The 24,573-nt window shown below is 38.8% G+C and overlaps 1 protein-coding gene and 1 long non-coding RNA gene across 2 annotated transcripts; one reads left to right on the top strand and one right to left on the bottom strand.

Annotated features, from left to right (window-relative positions):
* Nucleotides 1-1,819: 1,819 nt before the first annotated feature.
* LOC125239501 (zinc finger protein 135-like) lies at nucleotides 1,820-13,526 on the bottom strand. Its single transcript, XM_048147115.1, has 5 exons — nucleotides 13,275-13,526; nucleotides 12,456-12,575; nucleotides 10,508-10,639; nucleotides 2,894-3,541; nucleotides 1,820-1,851 (listed from the first exon to the last, which is right to left on the bottom strand). The coding sequence occupies exons 1-5, from the start codon at nucleotides 13,321-13,323 to the stop codon at nucleotides 1,820-1,822; spliced, it is 981 nt and encodes a 326-aa protein (XP_048003072.1). The 5' UTR covers nucleotides 13,324-13,526.
* Nucleotides 13,527-14,464: 938 nt separating this feature from the next.
* Nucleotides 14,465-24,143, top strand: LOC125239193. The gene is made up of 2 exons (XR_007178501.1): nucleotides 14,465-16,419; nucleotides 24,035-24,143. It is a non-coding gene; the product is annotated as an uncharacterized LOC125239193 (long non-coding RNA).
* Nucleotides 24,144-24,573: the final 430 nt, after the last annotated feature.

Below are 24,573 nucleotides of genomic sequence, written 5' to 3'. Positions count from 1 at the left end.
GAAGATATCTCTGACATCTCTCATTAGCAATCACTGGGATGGAGGCCAGGTACTATAGTTACATGTAATGAAAAGTCTAAATAAGTGACAATTTTAAAAATCACTACCGGGAATCGATCTTTGCTGTCATGGATGTGGTCAACCCAAGAAATCATATTATTTTTTAAATACTTTTTGATTTTTTTTCTTGGTGCCAAGTTTTTCCCTGACCTCCAAATCATTTCCCTGACTTTCCATGACCACTATGAGCTTCCCTGACTTTCCCTGACTTTCCAGAAAGTGGACACCCTGGAACCCTATATCATAGCGCAAGGGGAACACCTCAGAAGGTAGCTCATTCCACAACTTTCACGTCTTGTTGGCACGTCATGGGTTAATTGGTTATGTCAATATAGTTCATTTGATTCTTACGTCAGTTTAAGAGGCACTAAACTTGAGCAGTTTCATGTCCCTGCTTACCCTTTTGGGAATACAGGCGTGAGCTTTAGTAACATTAAATGTTCATGACATAGAAAAATATGTATATTCATGGCATTTTCCCTTAGATCAAAATTAAATGAAAAGCCTACCAATTTGTTTTCGACATTCTTAATCCCTAGGCTGAAAGTTTGCACAGTTGCGAAGCGACTAAAGTACTATTTGTTAATAAACGAAATAATATTTATTGTTAAAAGAATAAAAGATCATTACACCTTTGCTTCTGGGTGTATTGTACTTTGTACTATATTCCGTGTAAGTTACATCTGTTCAAACACTATTAGATGAAGGTCGGAAAAATTCTAGTAGTACACGTGTTTCTTTTACGGTTCCGTACATCGAAAGGAATAAGTATTTTCGCAAATATTTAATTTTTAGCACAAGTTTCAATCGTCGACTGTACTTTTCTTTCAACAAGCATCTACTCAAGCATCGACGACCGGTCTGGCGCAGTCGGTAGTGACCCTGCCTGCTGCGCCGCGGTCCCGGGTTCGAATCCTGGTATGGGCATTTATTTGTGTGATGAACACAGATATTTGTTCCTGAGTCATGGATGTTTTCTATGTATATAAGTATTTATATATTATATATATCGTTGTCTGAGTACCCACAACACAAGCCTTCTTGAGCTTACCGTGGGCCTCAGTCAATCTGTGTAAGAATGTCCTATATGTATAATATCTACTGCTCTTCGAGACGTTTCTGAAAACCCCTTACTCGATGGGGATACGACGTTTCATTACAAAGTTCCTACGGCCACCTTTCTGCTCCATCATCAGATAAGCTCCATGATACCATAATATTGCATTGTCACGTGATTTACACAACCGACGGAAGTGGGATGGAAGTCAACACGAGTTACGAATGTCCTTTTCGCACGAGTAACAAACTTAACTCTTGATCACTTCAGTTAAAAAGAAGCTGTTTTGACTATTAGGAAACTACATACATACATACATACAATCACGCCTGTATCCCATAAAGGAGTAGGCAGAGCACATGAAACTACTAAAGCTTCAGTGCCACTCTTGGCAAATAAAGGGTTGAAAGAAAACGAAACTGTGGCATTGCAGTGACAGGTTGCCAGCCTCTCGCCTACGCCACAATTTAACCCATATCCCATAGTCGCCTTCTACGACACCCACGGGAAGAAAGGGGGTGGTGAAATTCTTAACCCGTCACCACACAGGCAAATTAGGAAACTAGTCTATATTATTGCTGCTTTTTAAAAGAAAGAGTTTTCTAACCGTTAATAACTTTTATTAGAAAACCAGAAAATATAAATAACAAACTATTAATTAAGTAGGTAAATAAAATAAACATCTGCTTAGGTTATACTAGACTAGAACATATGCAGGTAGAGGTACAACAGCCCTACAAATTAATGTAATGTAGGTATATATTGGACTTCTCGTCAGAGAAGGAACAAGGACCCATGAAGTGCAATCAGGTCCATTCAATCTAAAATTTGAACAAATAAAACAGATAAAAAAAACCTTATTGCATATTATAAAAAAAAACAATATTTGTATCCATTGTGTGTTGTTGGCGTAAGCGCCGCCATTTAACCTAGTGTAAGTGAGGTCCCCGCAGAAAACCAGCGCTGCGGATGTCCGCGGCATTATGCTGAGTGGGGGTCCTATTTTAGCGTCTAATGTTTTTTGTTTGCATGACTTCTGTTTTATTTGTACTTTGTTGTGGCGTTAAATAAATGTTTTCTATTCTATTCTATTATAAGAACCTTTTAGGTAGGTATGAAAAAGAAAACGCAACATACGTATTCTACTATCCATACTAATATTATAAATGGGAAAGTGTGAGTGTCTGTTTGTTTGTCCGCTTTTCACGGCAAAACGGAGCGACGAATTGTCGTGATTTTTTAAGTGGAGATAGTTGAAGGGATGAAGAGTGACATAGGCTACTTTTTGTCTCTTTCTAACGCGAGCGAAGCCGCGGGAAAAAACTAGTTAAAATATATAAAATGTTCAGTTATCAGCTGCGTGAGTTTGGGTATGTTTCTTCAAGCTGCCTAATTCTCTATAACTTTTCTTACATATTTCACATGAATATGGTTTCACATCAGTGTGAACCCGTTCGTGCTTCCTCAAATTGCCACAATCCGTAAATTCCTTCTGACATACTACACAGGAATAACGTTTATCACCCGTGTGTATTCTTTCGTGTCTTTTCAAAGCATCTGTTCGGCGAAACTCTTTCTTACACGTTTGACAAGAGAAAGGTCTTTCTCCCGTGTGTACTCTTATATGCTGACTGAGCGCGCCAGACTGCCTAAACTCTTTCCTACATATATCGCAAGAAAACCTTTTCTCACCCGTGTGAATTTGCTCATGTTTCCTCAAAGTGCTTAATCGCGCAAACTCTCTTTTACAATGTTCACAAGGATAAGGTTTTTCACCTGTATGTGTTCGTTCGTGATCTTTTAAAACTCTCAAATCTGCGAAACTCCTTTTGCATGTTCCACAAGTGTGTGGTTTGAGTCCGGTGTGTATTCTTTTGTGCTGATTCAGCGCAACTAGTTGTGCGAACCTTTTTTGACAAATATCGCATCGAAACGGTTTTTCACCAGTATGTACGCGCTGATGTCTATCCAATTCGCTTGGAGCCGAAAATCGTTTGTCACAAATTTGACATGGATGAGGAAGGGGAGTAGGAGTTTCTAAATGAACTCGTCCATGTCTTTTCAAGCCGATCATTTGTGTAAACGCTTTCGGGCATATTTTACACAAATACGGCTTTTCTCCTGTGTGTAGTCGTTCATGTTTCTTCAAAGTGCCTGAGAGCCTGAAGCGCTTATTGCAGTGTTTGCAAGCATAAGGCTTGTCCCCTGTATGTAAGCGCTCGTGGGTCTTTAGCGCGTCCTGTTTGGTGAAGCGCTGTTCGCACATGTCGCAGGCATAAGGTTTCTCACCCGTGTGTATTCGTCTGTGCTCCTTTAAGTTGCTTGATTGTTTGAATTGTTTGCCACATTCGCATTTGTATCTTTCCGAGAGGGGAATGGAACGTTTATTTCGGATTTGGAGCTTCACAGGTAGAGAATCTTCCACTAGAACAAAATATCGACAGGATTTCACCACAGAATACATATATAACAGTACTAACGTACAGAAAGGACAGTTTCTACAAAATCAAACTTTGACAGCAGTTCAAAGTCGTAAAGTCAAGTGAAAAGGACGTCAAGTGTACTCTTCCTAATAATTGCTACGTAGCAATGTGGGCGGAACGTTACCGGAATCAGCCGATCAGGTGTCCGTCCGACCACCATCGTTGAATGCAGAATAACTTTAAAAAATAAAATCTACCTACTGTAGGGGATTATTTTACTTCGATATCTTTAAATTATATATGTGGACTGTATTCGATTAATTTTATAGCTTAACGACACGAACGACACGACAAGAAATTAGGGAATTTAAGATAGGCTGGGTCAATTGTGGGAAGCACTCACCTTGTTCGGCTGTAGGCGACGATGCAGCAGTCGGCGGTGGCTGGCCAGGCTCCTCGAATCTCGGCTCGTCCAGACTTACCTTGAATCCGAGTTACCTTAACCAGCTCAGACACCGAAAATGGAACAGGAGACGTGCTTCTTCAATCGATCAGCCTTCCACAAACTCACACACGATTTTTCACGAGTATATTATATTTTACTTTAATTTCGAAAAGGTTAGCGCGACATGCTCCTCGAGACGACATGGGAAAAGAGGAAAGTGAATCGACGGTTATATTTTTTTTTTTTACTTTTTTGCATAATGTTGCCAGGCGAAATTATTTTTAATATATTTTTAAAGCTACAATCCTTAACATTTTCCGCCCGCCAAAATGCAACGTATTTTCCACAAGTACTGTATGCTAAGGATAAGAAAAAAAAGGAACAATATGGCTTGGGTTAATTCCCTAGTTTAAGTTTACATACGTTTAAATATGAAGTTTAATCTGAATCTACGATAAAGTTAGTGCTTACAATGATACGATACGATAGTGAATTATTAGATAATTTAATTTTGTAGAGGCAGTGGACACAGTTTAACTACTGGGCGTTTAAGTTCGCCCGATTCTGTGCGGACCGTGACTACTCGACAGATCCCATCGCTCCCTGGATGGAGTTGTACCACCCGGCCAATCTTCCACTTCATGGGGCTACATTGCTCATTGACAATGAGCACGAGCGTCCCGACGATGATGTTTTTCTGGTCATCGAACCACTTGTGGCGTTGCTGCAAGGTGTGCAGGTATTCGACGTGCCACTTGCGCCAGAAATCTTGATGGATCTTTTGGAGCAATTTCCATCTCTGAAGTGGACCTAATTTTGCATCAACCATATTGCTTTCAGGTAATATGGTGAGCGGTTCCAAAGTAAGGAAATGTCCGGGGGTCAAAACCGACAGATCGTTGGGATCGGAGCTAATGGGCGACAATGGCCTCGAGTTCAACATTGCCTCGATTTGAGTCAATATTGTGTAAAACTCTTCGAATGTGAGGCGTTGTGATCCTACTACTCGAGAGAGGTGAGTCTTTACTGACTTTACACTGGCTTCCGCTAACCCAGAGAAATGTGGACTGCCAGGTGGGTTGAAAACAAATTTTATTTGTTCGGCACGTGAAGCTTTAGCCATGAAGTCTTGAAGCATGTTAGATGCGCCGACAAAGTTTCGGCCCTGGTCTGAGATCAGCCTGGAACACCGGCCCCGGCGGGAAATAAAACGGCGCAGAGCTGCAAGATAAGCCTCTGTCGTGAGCTCGGAGGCAAGCTCAAGGTGTACTGCCTTGGTAGCAGTGCATACGAAAACGCAAATGTATGATTTAAATGTGCGTAAACCGCGGCCCCGGGCCAAACTAGTATCAAAAGGACCTGCGTAATCTACTGCCGCTGACGAAAATGGTTTGATTTGATTAATCCGAAACGCGGGTAAATTTCCCATTATTGGAGCGGATGCCGCTTTAGGACGAGCCCGAAAACATTTCATGCAGGATGAAACAACAGAGTTTATAGCCCTTTTTGCCGATAGAACCCATAATTCTTGGGCTAATAAGTTTTGCAATGTTTGCAATCCAGGGTGCATAAAACGGTGATGATAATCCTCTATGATCAGCGTGGTCAACCTATGATCGCGAGGCAATAGTAGTGGATGTTTCACATCGAACGACAGGTCTCCTTTAGAAAGGCGACCGCCCACCCTTAGCAATTCACGGTCGCCCAGAAACGGCGCCAATTTCCGCATGGGTTTCGATAGGGAGTGAGTGGCTTTATCTTTCGATAAACAACGCAATTCCGAAGCAAAGGCTTGCTCCTGAACATGCTTTACTAGAAAAAGAAGAACCTTAGAAATTTCTTCTGGTGACAGATTCAAATCTGTATATCTCGAAGATGACATTTGTAAGTTGTGCATGAACCTAAAACAATAGGCAAGAATGCGCAATATGCGTTGTAGGGACGAAAATCGATTTAATATGTCATCGATCATAGACATATTAGACGCCGTGAGCAAACTATAAATCTTTTGCTCGTTCGAAGCGGCTTGATCTGGAAAGATCTCAGATTGTGGCCAAGATTCTTGAGGTTTGGAAAGCCAGGTAGGCCCCGCCCACCATAGCGTATGCTCGATTAAGTCAGCAGGTAACAAGCCGCGGGAGCCGCAGTCCGCAGGATTATCCAAACCAGAAACATGGTGCCACTTTTCAGGAGAAATATTCTCTTGTATGTGCGCAACCCTATTAGCTACAAAGGTTTTCCACTTGGATGAACACGAACGAATCCAAGTCAGCGCGACAGTCGAGTCTGACCAAGCATAGATGTCATCGAAAGTATGAACATCCTTTAAAGCGTCTGTAAACGAGACGACTAGATCCGACAACAAAACAGCAGCTAGCAGCTCGCACCTCGGAATGGAACATTTACGAAGTGGAGCCACCTTAGTTTTAGCGCAACAAAGGCGCACGACAACAGTTCCGTCATTTTGAACGACACGACAATAAATGACAGCACAGTACCCCTTCTCCGAGGCGTCACAATACCCGTGAAGCTGCAACGATACGAAAGATTCAACCATTCTACGGGGAATGGATAACGAATTCATCTTCACCAATTGTGACTTAAATTTACGCCACTCTTGGGCGATGTCAGTAGGAACCTCGTTGTCCCAATCGACACCAGAAACCCATAGGAGTTGAATTAAATATTTTGCGAAAAATACGACAGGCGACAATAGGCCCAGAGGGTCAAAAATACGGGCGATATCCGAAAGGATCGATCGCTTTGTACAACGACAATCATTCAAGGAGGTCTTGAATGTGAAGGTATCTTCCTTGGGAAGCCATGACAGGCCGAGAATTTTTAGCGACAGATCATTAACGTTTTCAAAGTTGTGAAGTTGTTCCGAATATAGTTCTGAACCAGGTACACCTTTTAGAAACTCGGGGTTATTTGATGTCCATTTGCGCAAATGAAGTTGCGCAGACGATAATATTTCCACCAACTGTTGGCGTAGCACTAACGCATCCTCAACAGAGTCTGCACCTGAGACAATGTCATCGACATATGCATCCCTAGCCAATACTGCAGCACCTTGGGGAGAGCGAGACGAAAACTCCTTTGCTAGCTTGGATATACACCAAAGCGCCTGATAGGGAGCACAGGACACGCCATAGGTCACTGTGAGCAAACGATAATCTTTCACAGGCTCATCAGATGATGGACGCCATAAAATGCGTTGATAGTCGCAGTCCTGTAAAGCGACAAGAAACTGCCGGTACATCTGCTTGATGTCCCCGGTGAACACTACTGCATGCCATCGAAAACGAACCAGCAAATCAAATATATTATTTTGCAATTTTGGACCTGGCAGCAGCGCACTATTCAAGGACTGCCCCGAAGAGTCTTGGGCGCTAGCGTCAAAAACGCAACGCAGAGGCGTAGTGACGGAGTCTGGCCGCAAAATTCCATGGTGAGGTATGTAATAGAACTGACCCTCAGACACCACTGGAGGACCAACCTCCTCCATGTGACCACAACTTAAGTAGTCGTCCATGAAATTGACATAAGCTGTCCGAAATTGAGGATTTAATTTAAATTTCCTCTCTAAATTTAAGAGACGCTTGAGAGCTATCTCACGAGAATTTGAAAACCTTGGTTTGTCCTGAGGGTCGACATAAGTTAATGGTACTACCATCCTTCCCTCGGGACTGCGACAATATGAATTTTCCATTTGGTTTTCACACGATAATTCCGATTTCGACAAAACGATATTTTTAGGCAGATCAAAGCCTTCCAACTCCCAGAAGCGTTTGATGCTGTTGTCTAATGAAAGACTCGACACGAGAAAACACCTCTCCGTATCACCTCCGGACCCCTTAGAACAACGAGAACGAGAAGTGTTAATGTCTCTAGGGCACTCACCCATCACCAACCAGCCAAACACCGTGCGGACGGCTATGGGCTCATCTGGGTTGCCCTTGACAACACCAGACTGTAATGCCGCAGCAAAAAGGTTGACACTAACCAACATGTCTATTGGTCCAGACTTATGAAAATATGGATCAGCGAGATCTAAATCCTTTAGATGCATCCAGGACGACACATTAAGTGGCTCCAGTGGCATATCAGGGCAGATCTTAGGAAGCACATACGCTTCAAACGAAAATATGCAAGATGAGTCCCCATTTGCCGGGACTATCTCACAATCGACAATTCCAAAAGTGTCCGTTGACGCTAGACCGACACCGTTCACCGATGGTGAGTTAACTTTAATTGGTATTCCTAGTTTTCGAGCGCACTCTAATGTAATAAAATTACATGCAGAAGCATTATCCAATAGCATACGAATTGGTACTAAATGGTTATGTTTATTTTTTATCATTACAATAGCCGTCGAGAACAGGCTTGGTGCATTTGCATTATGGACAGTCAATGTCACTTGAGTTTGCCGAGTGGACGGTTCCAACTCCTTATCAAAGTGCAATAATGTATGGTGTCTATGTTTACAAACGCCACAAGACACTGAGGACTTGCAATTCTTAACTGAATGGGATGGCCTACAACACATTATACAAAGTTTCTTTTCCTTAACTTGGGCGAACCTATCCATTGGCCGCAATTCCAAAAATTTTGAACAATGCTCAAATGTGTGCCCTGGTGTGGCACATATAACACAGTCACTCACATTATTCACTGGTGGAACAAGAAATGAAGAATTAACTTTATTCGACACCGGTTTACTACTAACTGTTAACGACTTACCGAGACTGTTTTCTAATGCTTGGCTCCGCTTTTCAATAAACGACATTAATTCTTCATAACTAGGAATCTCCGTGGTTGAATTAAGTTGAAGCTCAAAAGCTTCTTTTGTGCTAGCGTCCAATTTAGACCACAATGAATGGAATAGCATAAAATTCCTGTCGGGTAATTTATACTTTGACAAAATTTCAATATTTTCTTTAAAAGTTCGACAAATTCTCACTAATTCAGAAGGACTTTTAGATCTTGCCACCTCACAGTTTAATATTTTTTCATAAAACAGACTAGCAATTATTCTTTTTTTATCAAAATGCTCCTTAAGTGTGTTGTACGCGATCATGTAATTTTCGTCACACAATGGGTAATTTTTTATCAAATCGAAGGCATACCCGGTCACACTTGATAACAAATAGTGAAGCTTTTCAACTGCAGGTATACTTTTCCTATGAACTAGTGAGTCGAAAATCTGAATAAACGATACCCAATTTTCAATTTTAGAGTCAAAGGGAACTATAGTTATTTTAGGCAATTTAGCACTTGAAGTCGTATTTTCATTGGTCTTTAACACGGTGGGTCCTGTTTCCGATAAACGTATTTTTATAGATTTTACCATTTTTTCGAACTGCGCCGATATTTCCAGCTCGCTTTTACGGTCACCAGCTGCAGTCGCCGTCAATAAATCAACTTGAAAGGCGTGAAATTCCTCTTCCAGCCTGATCACGTCACTCAAACAATAACCTTTTAAGTCGCAACTGCTATGAATAAACTCCATCCGCACAAAGGCGTAATCCCGCCCTACACGGTTTTTATCAAAACTTTCCGTTGCCATGTTACTCTAGTAAACTATTTAATATAAATTTAATTTATGTAAGGAATCAATTGAGGTTATGTTTACTTTTCACTTTGACACAACAGCGATGACAGTTATGGTTGCGTTCAGAAATTCACTAAATCGAAACTCGAAACAAATTTTAGTCTATGCACAGTATGAACACGCACCTTCTTAACTAATGGAAAAACGCCCAAGCCAAGTGTTTCTAATCTTACCCTCCAATGTTTTTATGATTTCACAACGAACAATTTAACTAATAATGAAAGGGTTTTAAATCGAAAATTAACCACGGTCACTTTACAATTATCCGGTCGAGGGAACAAAAAATGTAGGGGATTATTTTACTTCGATATCTTTAAATTATATATGTGGACTGTATTCGATTAATTTTATAGCTTAACGACACGAACGACACGACAAGAAATTAGGGAATTTAAGATAGGCTGGGTCAATTGTGGGAAGCACTCACCTTGTTCGGCTGTAGGCGACGATGCAGCAGTCGGCGGTGGCTGGCCAGGCTCCTCGAATCTCGGCTCGTCCAGACTTACCTTGAATCCGAGTTACCTTAACCAGCTCAGACACCGAAAATGGAACAGGAGACGTGCTTCTTCAATCGATCAGCCTTCCACAAACTCACACACGATTTTTCACGAGTATATTATATTTTACTTTAATTTCGAAAAGGTTAGCGCGACATGCTCCTCGAGACGACATGGGAAAAGAGGAAAGTGAATCGACGGTTATATTTTTTTTTTTACTTTTTTGCATAATGTTGCCAGGCGAAATTATTTTTAATATATTTTTAAAGCTACAATCCTTAACACCTACTAAAAAAAACCTACGATATTAAGGTACTTTCCCTTCATGACCCAGTCTTTTTTTTTAATTTATTGTCAGTCTTGGGACGCCTTGTGTACGTGACACATAGCTTAGAAAGACAGATGGTATACCTTGTGGCGCTTCCTCTGTCACCTTGTTGTTGCATGCATTTGTTTTGTTCTCGCAATGATCTGCTGTCTCTTTTCCTCTTGTGCTCTCTCCCTCTTCATTATTTACGAATTCAGCCTCAACCTTGATGCACACTGGCAACAATCAAACTGTTATTGTAAAGTACAAATCCAGCCGTTCTAAACTAAGAGTTTTGAATGATTCACGGTTATTTTCATTAGACTTATATTGACCGAGATATAGACCGTGATTACCTTTTTGATTTTTGTCGAGCTCCCGATATTTCGACGCAGTTGCATGCATCATCAGTTTCCCGTCTTCGTCAGTTTTCCGTGATCATGATGCATGCAACTGCGTCGAAATATCGGGAGCTCGACAAAAATCAAAAAGGTAATCACGGTCTATATCCCGGTCAATATAAGTCATTCTAAACTAAACTTAAAAATGGGAAAGTGTATGTGTATGTGTCTCATTATTTGTCCGTCCTTCACGGCAAAACGGAGCGACGAATTGTCGTGATTTTTTAAGTGAAGATGGTTGAAGGGATGAAAAGTGACAAAGGCTACTTTTTATCTCTTTCTAGCCACCTTTGTTCTAATCCATTGGTTGATTCTCCGCAAGATGGTGCTAGTATTAATATTTATCGGTCAAATTATCAAAAAAAAAAAAAAAACTTTTATTTCAGATCCATCATTGATCCATACGATGTTAGTACAAAAATTTAAAATTTAAATTAAAAAGCTATGTTAGTTAGTATGTACTGTCAGCTGCAATGGCGAATTTATCAATGAATTCATTCATAATTTCTCTATGCACTTTTGCAGCTGATAGTACATTAAACACTAATATAATATAATAACTAAAACTAAGACCTCTAGCAAGTAAAGAACTATTAGGCAGACATGTCGATTTAAAAAGCTTTATTTAGCTCAAAACCGAGGTTCAAAATATTAATCCTGTGTCGAGAGATGGCAGTCTGTGCACTGTGTCTACACATTTTACTTTGACAGTAATTCTCTATATTATACTTGATCCTTTTCAGTATAAGTACAGATGTATTGTGAAAAGATTTTCGTTCGTATTTTTAAGGAAACGAATGAATGTGTTATGCTATTTATGATACTTCCAGTCAGTGTCAGTACAAGATGTATACTGTGCTGTGACACAAATGTTTCCGGAAATACGAAGGTAATGCTTTTCGCACTATGTATCTGTAACTTATTAATTATTATTATTTCGTTTTAGACAGGCAGCTGATGCTGGCACGTCTAAATAATAATTCACTTTGCACGATTTCACTGATAGATAGTTTGTTTAGTCTATTTTTAAACTGATTAACACTGGTAGGTTCAGATGGTAATTCATTCCAAGCTTACACTATTCTGTTTGTAATGAAGTTTTTGCCAATAAAGATTGTATCGATAATTATAGGGACAACTGTTTCTGGCCACAAATTTTTTTAAATTTGTTTTTTAATATTAACGTCACATGCAGGTCTTAGGTGACATGTCATAAAGCACATATTTCAATATTTATAACTTGCTTTGTTTAAATTTGGCAAAATGGAACAAGCGCGGATCCAGCTTCGTGCCCAGGCGGGGGGGTCACGTGGTAAAGGCCCGGGGCCCCAGGGGGGGGTCACGTGGTCTATTTGTATGGCCAACCTAGGCTCCAGGGGGGGTCATGACCCCCATGACCCCCCCCCTGGATCCGCGCATGAAATGGAAGGCCTCACACCAAGTTTATTTGTTTTGTGCTTTATTGTTACAAGTTTTAGATTGTGTCCTCCTGTGCGCGTGTTTGAATTTCGAGTGAACAGGTTGACTAGTTCTGGACAGTCATTTGAATGATTTTAAAGGTCTCGAACAAATCTCCATGTTCACGCCTCTTTTGCAGTGTTATTTGTTTAATTGATATTGTTTTAGCCAAGAATGTGTGAAAATTACTCACTGTGTTCGGTAAACACCAAGTCATGAGGCTGCAGTACTTTGGGCAAGTATTGTTCAATTCCATCCTCCACGGGTTCTAGTTTGATAGCTGCAACCTCTGAGGGCTCGGTGTCAGTGTCGTCTATAAAGAAGGCACTGAAAACTTATACAAATGTATTTTCTTTCTTTCTTTATTTATACATAGGGTTGGTGTGAACTTTAAGGCTTATGAGTCTTATGAGTCTAAATTTGAAGAATCTCATCAAATGTACTGTAAACTTATTGTAAGAGAATGTTCTTCCCAAGCAACATCTATGTTTTAACTTATAAGTGGAAACTGTTTTGGTCAATGTATTGTCTATATTATGTAATATCTTATCTATATTAATATTAGCTGTTTGTTTCCTATAATAAGAATAAAGAAAAAAACAGAAACACGGACCTATGCCCCAGAACTCGAGTTGCAGATGTTAGGTGTCATGGGTGTCATGATCGCTACCCTTAAGTGGAACTGGGCTGGACATGTCTGCCGCATGCACCCTAAATGGTGGGCTTGAAATGGTCACCAACTGGAATCCACGGAACACCGAAGTGGATGCAGGCCAGAAAAGAGATAGTGGGATGACTTGGACGCATTCAATCCAGATTTATTAAAATAACAGAGGTTTATTAAATGACAGGGTTAAGTGGAAGAAGCGAGAAGGCCTTTGCCTAGCAGTAAGATAATAAATCAGGCTAATAAAAATAATATTATAAAGGGTCTGCTAGGGAAACTTATTGATTCGTACTTTATTCCTAAGTAGTGCTAATTTTACTGAACAAAAAAGTATACGAAACTCACCGTTCACCTCTGTCTTCACCCGTAAGATTTCCAGTTCATTAGACTCCATAACTATTGAGTTAAGAGTTCTAGCCCTCACTTATTCGGCCACAGACCTTCCATCTTGTCAGGTATCGTTGAAATACTTATCAGTTTTTACAATGTAGCTGCAAATCATTTTTCTTTTAGTATTGTAAATCTTCAAGAATTATAGGACTAAACAATAATATATTACAAAGGAACGAATATTTTCATTAGCATCGATTTTTAGTCCACTTCGCTTAATAAACCATAACAAACAGTATTGACAGGTGACAGTGATTCTGACAGCCAGTTGCCATATGATTATGACCAGCATAAAACACCAGGGACCTTTAAAGAGGACAGCGCACTCACTTTTTTTGACACACACGCCCTACCCCTCCCTCTCCATCCATCAACATTCATCTCCAACATTCTTTTGCCTATATGACACTCATCCCTCCTCATTACATGACCGTACCACGCCAACCTGCCACTCCTCATCTTTTCCGTTATAGGCGCAACTTTCAAACTTCCCCTAATATACTCATTCCTGATCCGATCCATTCTGGTCACTCCACACATCTATCTCAACATTCTCATTTCCGCTACGTGCACTCTCCTTTCATCCTCCACCTTTGTCGCCCAGCATTCAGATCCATACAATACAACAGGCCTCACAATCGTCTTATAGATTTTCCCCTTAAGTTTAAGGGGCATCCGTCGATCGCATGTTGTCCCTGAGACCTGTCGCCATTTCATCCATCCCGCATTTATTCTATTTTTCACATCACGGTCGATGCTTCCGTCATTTTGGAATACTGACCCAAGGTACCGGAAGTCGGAGCAGACTGGTAGGTATACACCATCTAAGGCAATAGGGGAAAAACTGGATAGACCACCGAAATCGCAGAACATCTGTTCAGTTTTGGTTCTGCTGATTTTCAGTCCCACACTTTCCAGTGTTTCTTGCCATTTTCCCAGTCTGCTCTGGACCTCAAGTGCATTTTCCCCAACAAGAACAATGTCATCGGCAAACAGCATACACCAGGGTGCTTCCTCCTGTATGTCCGATGTCAGAGCATCCATAACCAGGAGGAACAAATACGGACTTAAAGCCGACCCCTGGTGTAGACCTACCGCCACATTGAACTTGTCGGTGACTACAGCTTCAGACCTGACGTGTGTCGCGACGTTTCGCGAGTTACCTGGCAACACTACCAACTGAACGAAACAACCTCCATTCAAACCAGTAAAAACCTGTTTGTCACTTTATGGCGTGTTGAATTTAATTATGTAAATTAATATTCGAATCAGTGCTCATCAAGGGGAGCTGAGTCACCAAAGAAAGCTAAGTGGTGTTTTATATCTCTATGATAAAAGAGGAGTTATTTTCCCAAAACGTTCTCGTACATTTAACCTAAAACTAACTTTTCATAATTGAATATTATTGCTATGCATTATTACAAAGTTTACGATGATGGTGTTTCCGTTATGGATGATATATTGAAATGAGTGTGGCAGAGAGTTGTTACACGTTTATGCATATAAAGATCATGTAGTTAACATGATTGCATCACAAAATGGCGCATGTTGAATGCGGGAAAGAGCCAACGTGGCTGTAAGTCAGCGCGGCCCCAACGAGTTTGGGACCAGGCATCGGGTAGCCCTGATGCTGGTATGACCGCCACCGGGGGCTGGGGTGCGGTCCAGCCTTAGTAATTGTGCTATCTATTTAATATGAGGAAAGTTATGAGTTTGGCTGGGGTTGGAGTCGCGCCCCAGGCCTTGGTAAACGCCAGTGAGTTTGTGAGACCTGGCCGCTGACACCTGAAGGCCATGGGTTCACGCATCCTCTGGGAGGACCCCCAAGATGGTGATCACTGTAAGGGCCCTCGGGCATGTGTACAGACTAGCGCTACTCTGAGAGGGTTGACGAACCTTCATACACATTTTGGGTCTAATAATGATATTTGTCAAGCGTTGGCCACTAGTGTGGAGCGTTGTGACACCATGTAAATGTATAGCTTTAAGTTTGTATATTGTGTCTAAGAAAATGTATGATTTGATAAAGATGGATTTGGTAATGTGCCAGATGAAAGAACTACCTGATTTCCCTATGGGTTCTTCATGTGTTGGTTAAATTCATGTTTATGAAAGTAATTACTGATGTGATAATGTGGTTACCACAGAGAGGTTCTGTGGTATATGAAAGATAAAAGTGGCTTTGATAATGTGGTTACCACGGAGAGGTTCTGTGGTTTATGAAACATCTATGATTTACCAAAAGGTGGCTTTGATAATGTGTGTACTACAGAGGTGTTCTGTGGTTTATGAAATATCTCTAATAATCTGTAATGTGTTGATCTATGTGTGATGTTAATGTACTTGCCATAGTTGTGTTTATGAGTGGTGTTGATACTTACAATGTTTATGATGATGTTGTACTGATTTGATCTGATGTTGTATATGTGATATACCATCTGCATTTATTCTCTATATTTGAGAAGTGTACTTTGTAAGAGAATGGTTACAAAGCTTTCATATTGAGTTTGACTATCATATGTGGAATTTGTATCCTGAATATGCTGAATTGAGTTGATATATCTCAATGCATTAGTTGAGATAATAGCAACTATAATGAAAGACAAATGTTGTTAGAAATTGACTTTGTTTACTGATTTACTGCATTATTTGTGTAGTACTTTGGTATGAATATTGATGCACCATAATGGTGGCTGGAAAGTATCTTTGAGATACTTTACATATGTATTTAAGTACTACATTTATGTAGTTCAAAGGGAACTAACATGATGATGGTCATGATAATGATGATGATGATAAATAGTTGGAACTGTAATAACTTCAATAAGCATCTTGGAATTAATGATTTCAGTGAGATTTGAGAACCTATAATGGAAAGAATATAACATGAAATTAACCTTGTAATAATACTTGCATAGAACTAAATGTGTGATATTATATAGAGATAATTTAGTGACTTTGTAAGTCATAGTTACCCCTTTTTTAATACAGATCTTGAGATGCCAGTCATGCTGACCAGTGTGGAGGCAACGAGGACAGCGGTTAGAGAAAGGCTCTAACAGTCATTCCATACATGCAGTGTAGCCACTGCTAACCAAAGGTATGAATCATTCCTTTACTTGACTGACGTTTATACAGATTGAGTTATAATGATAGCAGTTATAGTGATAAACCTTTGGAGATGAATTCAGGCAATGTTTTAATTCTTTTTGTTCCAAACTTATTCCCCAGAGTTTGGAACAAAATTGGTTGAGTTAGTCTGGGATATTTGGTAGTGGCTGGGGAGACACTGCCAGAATCACAGAGAGTAGAGTCAAAAGTACAATTTGAGTATCTGAGAAATTGCATAAAGACGTCAGTTCATGGGATGTGTGATTCATATCATTTAAAATTATTTATTTGTGTTCTACATTCATCAATTTAATGAAAAATAGGTTTAACAGGTACTAGAAGAAGCTGATTTGAAACTATTAATGTTATCCAGCGTCGAGTAGAAGTGATAGCCACGAGATGGACACAGAAATTGGCAGCATAGCATTTACGTTATGTGTGTTATAATAAAGATATATTGCTCCTTTATTTAAGCATGAATGTACGAATTGTATACTTATTTTATTGTGATTTCCCTTCATACCAATTATGTGTAGAAATATTGATAAGGAATGTTTGTTTGTTGCACGTTTGTTGTTCGACAAAGTGAGGTTGACAATTGGTGCAAGTTTACGAAGTTTGATAAGTACAAGTTTACGAAGTTTGTTGAGCTCAAGTTTACGAGGTTTGTTAGTACTTACAACATTTTGTTTTCAAAAGCACATTATAAATTAATAAATATGTTAAACATTAACAAAATTAATACACAAATAAAAGTACAAATAATTGCTTTCTGTAATTATTGGTTCTTAAAACATAAATGAAAAATCGATGTGATCGATAAACACGCATAAAAAACAGTCGATTTCCGAACGTCTGTCTTTGACATATGACATTAAAGGATTGTAAATGTAAATATTGTGACCGGCAAAATATGTGTTTATATAAACAAAGGTAGTGAAATTACTTGTTGATTACCTGAAAATATGACGAATGAGTCCGTTTCTACACAGGGAGGTAGTACCAGGATAAATCTACACTAATTCTAGCCACTGTGGTCCCAATGGAGACATTCGGTTTTATGGCTCATTGGGAAGCAGGCACAGCAAAGAGGTTTGGGGTTTAATCCCTAATAAGGCCGCCCTTGTGGCGATGTGAGCGCCCTTGGGGCAAAAGGTTGAAAGACTCGGTGAGTGTTGTAAAAGCTTTTAACTACTTTAAAGTCAGGGGATATGAATGATGGGGGCGTTTTGTACATGTTCAGTTTTGCATCTTTTGGCAAATGATAAATGAAATTCCACGCGAATTTGTATTGTACGAGTGTGTTCATCTCAAAATATCTTTACGCACTGAGTATACTCATCATTATAGTGTTATTGTGAATTGTGCTGTTTGACATCACATAAAATTAAAATATTGATATGATTCATTATTTGCAATTTAATCACATGAAAATTTACTGAAAATGAACTACGAAATAACCGCATAATTGACGTCGTTAAAATACTTCTTATTGGAATCAACCATTTTATGCCAATATTAACAAAGCCTGCTTGCCCAAGTATCCACATTTGTTAGTAATATAGAGAAGTTAACCACTGACACCAAGTGCACAAATACCACGAGTTAAAAACAAATCAGAACAAAGCGTCATCATTTCATCAAAAATTACACACCATACACCGGTTAAATACTGAACTTTATCAGTATTTTAAAATTGTAAACAAACAAGAACCAATGAAATTTCTAAAGTGACTACCTCACAGCTCGAAGGTGAAGAAGTACTAGCTGAATTTGAAAATGCCTTAATTCTACAATTTAATATAAAGGTGTCTAACATACAATTAAGTAAACTACGGGTTAATAAGCGAAGCAAATTATCTGAGTTTATACTCCACAAGTTTAAGTGAAATGTATTGGACTGGTACCCCTTGATGGGACCAGTTTCATTCTTGTATAAGTCAGTGGGACTGATGTGATGTTGATAAATTAATATACCTAAAGGAGGTATGGAGGACCTCAGTACTAAATTGAACTTCTTCAGTTTTGTTAATTTTCATGTGACCTCGAAAGGAGAGAGAGGATTCTCTTGCCATTATAACAATATCAAGTTGTTTTCTAAGTTCTTGAGTAGATTTAAACTTACTTAGTTTCACTTCATATATTATATATTCTGGAAACTTTTCTATGACTATGAACCTCAAGTGATGATGATCAATATTTTCCCCTAATGAATGTTAAGAATATGAGATGTTATTGGATCTCATTTATGGTCTTGTGCCAATCTTCAAACCTTTCACTCTGTATAGAGTGGCATAATGGATATTAACCACTTGCTTGGGTTTTCAGACCTATTTTTGAGTATATCGACAGCAATCTGATAACTAAGGTTGGTTATCTATACTTCATCACCTATTAAAATTTAGGCTCTCCTTTTTTAAAGAGGCCTTATGACACCAAAAGTGAAAATATAAAATATCAACTTAAATGGAAAGCTAGAAAATTGTGAAAACAATTATTACAGCCTGCCTGTGTGGTGACGGGTTAAGAATTTCACCACCCCCTTTCTTCCCGTGGGTGTCGTTGAAGGCGACTATGGGATATGGGTTAAATTGTGGTGTAGGCGAGAGGTTGGCAACCTGTCACTGCAATGCCACAGTTTTATTTTCTTTTAACCCCTTATTGCCAAGAGTGGCCCTGAAGCTTTAGTAGTTTCATGTGCTCTGCCTACCCCTTTATGGGATACAGGCGTGATTGTATGTATGTATGTATTATTACAGTGATTTTGCCTTATCTATGAGGTCATGAAAAACCGTATAAGAAATTAACAAACAGCTGCTATATTTGTGTTAAAGGAAGACATAGAGAAAAGAATATAATCAAAATGTCAAATGCGTTCATTACAATACTACAGGGAAATTAACAAGGCCTTGTGTCCGAAGCTATGACTTTCAAATAGTAAATAAAACCTGTCAACACCTTACACATACACAGAGAAGGAACCACTGTTTTACAAACAGCTGCATTGTCTGCTATAAATAGGAATGGAATTGTCAAGAAATAAATGTCACTTATTGAGGGACAGTAGTTCTCAAAGAAGTTATATGACACAAAGAATTGAAAATAAATTATATTTAAGCACAGAACAGAAAATTGGCCTATTTATTTTCATATTTGAAACTGAGTAACTAAAGGAAATTAAAAGTAAACTGGTTGGAATTTACTTGAAAATATAGGTATTAAGATTATTGTTTACCAATATGGTACCAGCAATTACACCAAGTGTATCATGTCCCAGAGAAGATCTGCTTACATATGTGAGCAATTACAATAAAAGGATAAATTTAGTAGATGATAACCCTTTGTCAGATCGTATTGACATACTTATAGGAAGAGATTATTATTATTATTTGCATCTCCGTTTAAAATTCTCGGGTCTTTCGAGCCTGCTCATTTATTATTATTATTATTCTTTATGAATACTGAGAAACAGAATTTTCAGAAAATCTATATTAGGCTAGATCTTATCAGGAAAACCTGATCATAAAGACAAAATGACCTGATGGTTTTAACTTACTTTCAGACTCTGTATGAGAATAAATTAACAAAACCTGACCCTACTTTAGATGTTAGGAAATGTAAAAGTACTAGAACTAGAAAAGAACTAGAAAAGAACTAGAATCCATTATTATCACAGATACTTCTAGCACGGATAGAGACGAAGAAACTATTAATAATTAACGAGACCACTACTATTATTAACAACCGCTATACGGTTGGCTAGCTATGTAATGAGTACCCTACGGGTCTACCTGCAAGCTTCGAATTGGCCTATGTAATGGTAGCCTAGTCAGTTAAGTGAAAGGGGCTATAGAGAGTCGCACTGCTCATTTATGAAAAAATCCCATAAGACCGATTGAATAAAGAGATTATAGAGTTTGTCCCTAATCACAGCCAGGTAGATTAATTTGGCCCACCATGGAATTTCCTTGAGTGGAAAGGCCATGAGAACTGTACAATGTTTCAGCAGAGGGTAGAGAAGGTAAAAGCTTGATTGAGTCTATAATTATCATGGCCCTCTGATGCTAAAAGATCTCCTCCAACTCGTGGTCAAGTTCAGATGTCATAGAATAACAAATAGCTGATATAGAAAAAGCTTTCTTATAAATCGGACGAAATGAAAAGGATAAGAGATGTGACTAGATTTTATGGCTATAGAACATTAACAAAACGTATTCTATGGATACGAATCCTATGGATCTGGAAAATTCCAGAAATAAACAGTGGAGGCACAGTAAAAACCTTAGGTTTGGTTTGTGATATGTGCAAAGATACTTAAATTAAGAACAAATCTAACAAAAATACTTTCACCAAAAGAGAAATACTAAATACCATAGCTTACATCTATGATCCGTGTGAAATTGCAGCGCCTATCGTTTTACCAGCTAAATTGCTCTTACAATCTTTATGGGTAAAATATATTAGATAGAACTCTACTTTATTAAAAGAAATTGTAACATACTGGAAAACTATATAACTGTGTAGAGGTAGTAAAAGAAATATGTAGGTATACTTACCTAGAAATATATCCAGGGAAGAAACTTGTCAAATATATGGTTTCACAGACGCATTAGTCAATGCATATTCTGCTATAGTGCATAGAGATACTAACTATAATATATACAGCAAAGGTATTAACTGAAATAGACTGACTCTCATAAGAAATCAAAGATGATTTAAAAATAGTCCGTTTAGAACTATGAGGCACCTCAATAGAAAATAGATTAATATAATATGTAAAAAGATCGCCCAATAAAAAGTGACTAAGTAAACATTTATTAGAGTATAACAGTCAGATTGTTATAGGTGGCAGTCAAACAAGTTACTTGTACTATTTGTAACAAAAGGGATAGAAGAAATGTAAAAGAACAGAAACTTGGATCTGCGTTAATATACCCTCCAAATTGAATCCGGCTGATGTGGCAAAAGGACCGTTAAGTGACATAGAAAAGTTACATTTTTGGCTACTTAAATTGTCCCGAAGTTCTTGTTATATAGCCCGTCTAAATGTCTGAGCAATCAGATGATTGACAACACTTTTTCTGGCGCGGGAGGGTCTCTCGAATTGTGAGAGGTTAAGAATAAACAAGTGAGAGTTCAAGTTAAGGTGGCACCACGTGTTGTGTTGGTGACATAGTATGTACAAATTAAGAAAAAATCAAGAGAACAGAGAGACGCAGAAAGTTGATCGTATATCAAAATTAATTACAGAAATAAATGGGCAATGTAGAGTGGCCAAAGCAAATTAGGTAATACTATATTTATAGGATATATAGCACATTTGTGTCCTTGAGATAGGAGAATCAATGGTGTCTGTGGATCCTGCAAAGGATATATTAAATGATAAACATCTCATGAGGAAGAAGTGATGGATCTTGATATAGAAGTAGATATACCGGTTCAAAGAGAAGATGTGAAACATAATGGAAAATAGATCAAAGGAAGAGATAGTGGATAATAACATACTAAGTACTCAGAGATAAAATAAGGTGGATATAGGCTTAAGTAGAAGGCATCAATGAAACAGAAATCATGTATACCTCTGAAAATATGTCAGAGTGATTTGCACAAGATGGCATAGAGTCAGTGACGCCTAGAGATGAGAGACAAAAGAGAGCAACAGCGGTCCAAGCAATTGGAGAAGATCAAAGAGTGGTCCCGCCACTTGTTGCTTACACTAACTCCTTTTCATTAAACTTTCGTCGTCGGGTGTGTCGCGACGTTTCGCGAGTTACCTGGCAACACTACCAACTGAACGAAACAACCTCCATTCAAACCAGTAAAAACCTGTTTGTCACTTTATGGCGTGTTGAATTTAATTATGTAAATTAATATTCGAATCAGTGCTCATCAAGGGGAGCTGAGTCACCAAAGAAAGCTAAGTGGTGTTTTATATCTCTATGATAAAAGAGGAGTTATTTTCCCAAAACGTTCTCGTACATTTAACCTAAAACTAACTTTTCATAATTGAATATTATTGCTATGCATTATTACAAAGTTTACGATGATGGTGTTTCCGTTATGGATGATATATTGAAATGAGTGTGGCAGAGAGTTGTTACACGTTTATGCATATAAAGATCATGTAGTTAACATGATTGCATCACAAAATGGCGCATGTTGAATGCGGGAAAGAGCCAACGTGGCTGTAAGTCAGCGCGGCCCCAACGAGTTTGGGACCAGGCATCGGGTAGCCCTGATGCTGGTATGACCGCCACCGGGGGCTGGGGGTGCGGTCCAGCCTTAGTAATTGTGCTATCTATTTAATATGAGGAAAGTTATGAGTTTGGCTGGGGTTGGAGTCGCGCCCCAGGCCTTGGTAAACGCCAGTGAGTTTGTGAGACCTGGCCGCTGACACCTGAAGGCCATGGGTTCACGCATCCTCTGGGAGGACCCCCCAAGATGGTGATCACTGTAAGGGCCCTCGGGCATGTGTACAGACTAGCGCTACTCTGAGAGGGTTGACGAACCTTCATACACATTTTGGGTCTAATAATGATATTTGTCAAGCGTTGGCCACTAGTGTGGAGCGTTGTGACACCATGTAAATGTATAGCTTTAAGTTTGTATATTGTGTCTAAGAAAATGTATGATTTGATAAAGATGGATTTGGTAATGTGCCAGATGAAAGAACTACCTGATTTCCCTATGGGTTCTTCATGTGTTGGTTAAATTCATGTTTATGAAAGTAATTACTGATGTGATAATGTGGTTACCACAGAGAGGTTCTGTGGTATATGAAAGATAAAAGTGGCTTTGATAATGTGGTTACCACGGAGAGGTTCTGTGGTTTATGAAACATCTATGATTTACCAAAAGGTGGCTTTGATAATGTGTGTACTACAGAGGTGTTCTGTGGTTTATGAAATATCTCTAATAATCTGTAATGTGTTGATCTATGTGTGATGTTAATGTACTTGCCATAGTTGTGTTTATGAGTGGTGTTGATACTTACAATGTTTATGATGATGTTGTACTGATTTGATCTGATGTTGTATATGTGATATACCATCTGCATTTATTCTCTATATTTGAGAAGTGTACTTTGTAAGAGAATGGTTACAAAGCTTTCATATTGAGTTTGACTATCATATGTGGAATTTGTATCCTGAATATGCTGAATTGAGTTGATATATCTCAATGCATTAGTTGAGATAATAGCAACTATAATGAAAGACAAATGTTGTTAGAAATTGACTTTGTTTACTGATTTACTGCATTATTTGTGTAGTACTTTGGTATGAATATTGATGCACCATAATGGTGGCTGGAAAGTATCTTTGAGATACTTTACATATGTATTTAAGTACTACATTTATGTAGTTCAAAGGGAACTAACATGATGATGGTCATGATAATGATGATGATGATAAATAGTTGGAACTGTAATAACTTCAATAAGCATCTTGGAATTAATGATTTCAGTGAGATTTGAGAACCTATAATGGAAAGAATATAACATGAAATTAACCTTGTAATAATACTTGCATAGAACTAAATGTGTGATATTATATAGAGATAATTTAGTGACTTTGTAAGTCATAGTTACCCCTTTTTTAATACAGATCTTGAGATGCCAGTCATGCTGACCAGTGTGGAGGCAACGAGGACAGCGGTTAGAGAAAGGCTCTAACAGTCATTCCATACATGCAGTGTAGCCACTGCTAACCAAAGGTATGAATCATTCCTTTACTTGACTGACGTTTATACAGATTGAGTTATAATGATAGCAGTTATAGTGATAAACCTTTGGAGATGAATTCAGGCAATGTTTTAATTCTCTTTGTTCCAAACTTATTCCCCAGAGTTTGGAACAACGTGAGTACTAGCTCTATCATACATCGCCTGAACAAGCCGCACATACTTCTCTGGAACTCCCTTCTCTCTCATACACCACCACAGAACCTTACGCGGAACTCTATCGTATGCCTTTTCCAGATCCACGAACACCATGTGCAAGTTCTTTTTGGCTTTTCTGTATTTCTCGCATAGTTGGCGAACTGCAAATATGGCGTCCGTGGTTCCCCGGCCCGGCATAAACCCAAATTGGTTCTGTGTTACCTCACTCTCTTCTCTTATTCGTCTCGCTACCACTATTTCCCAT

This window comes from Leguminivora glycinivorella, chromosome 25 (genome assembly GCF_023078275.1).
Source record: "Leguminivora glycinivorella isolate SPB_JAAS2020 chromosome 25, LegGlyc_1.1, whole genome shotgun sequence".
Classification (NCBI taxonomy): Eukaryota; Metazoa; Arthropoda; class Insecta; order Lepidoptera; family Tortricidae; genus Leguminivora; species Leguminivora glycinivorella.
The sequence above is the reverse complement of the archived record's forward strand: the minus strand, read 5'-3'. Positions and strand labels throughout refer to the sequence as shown.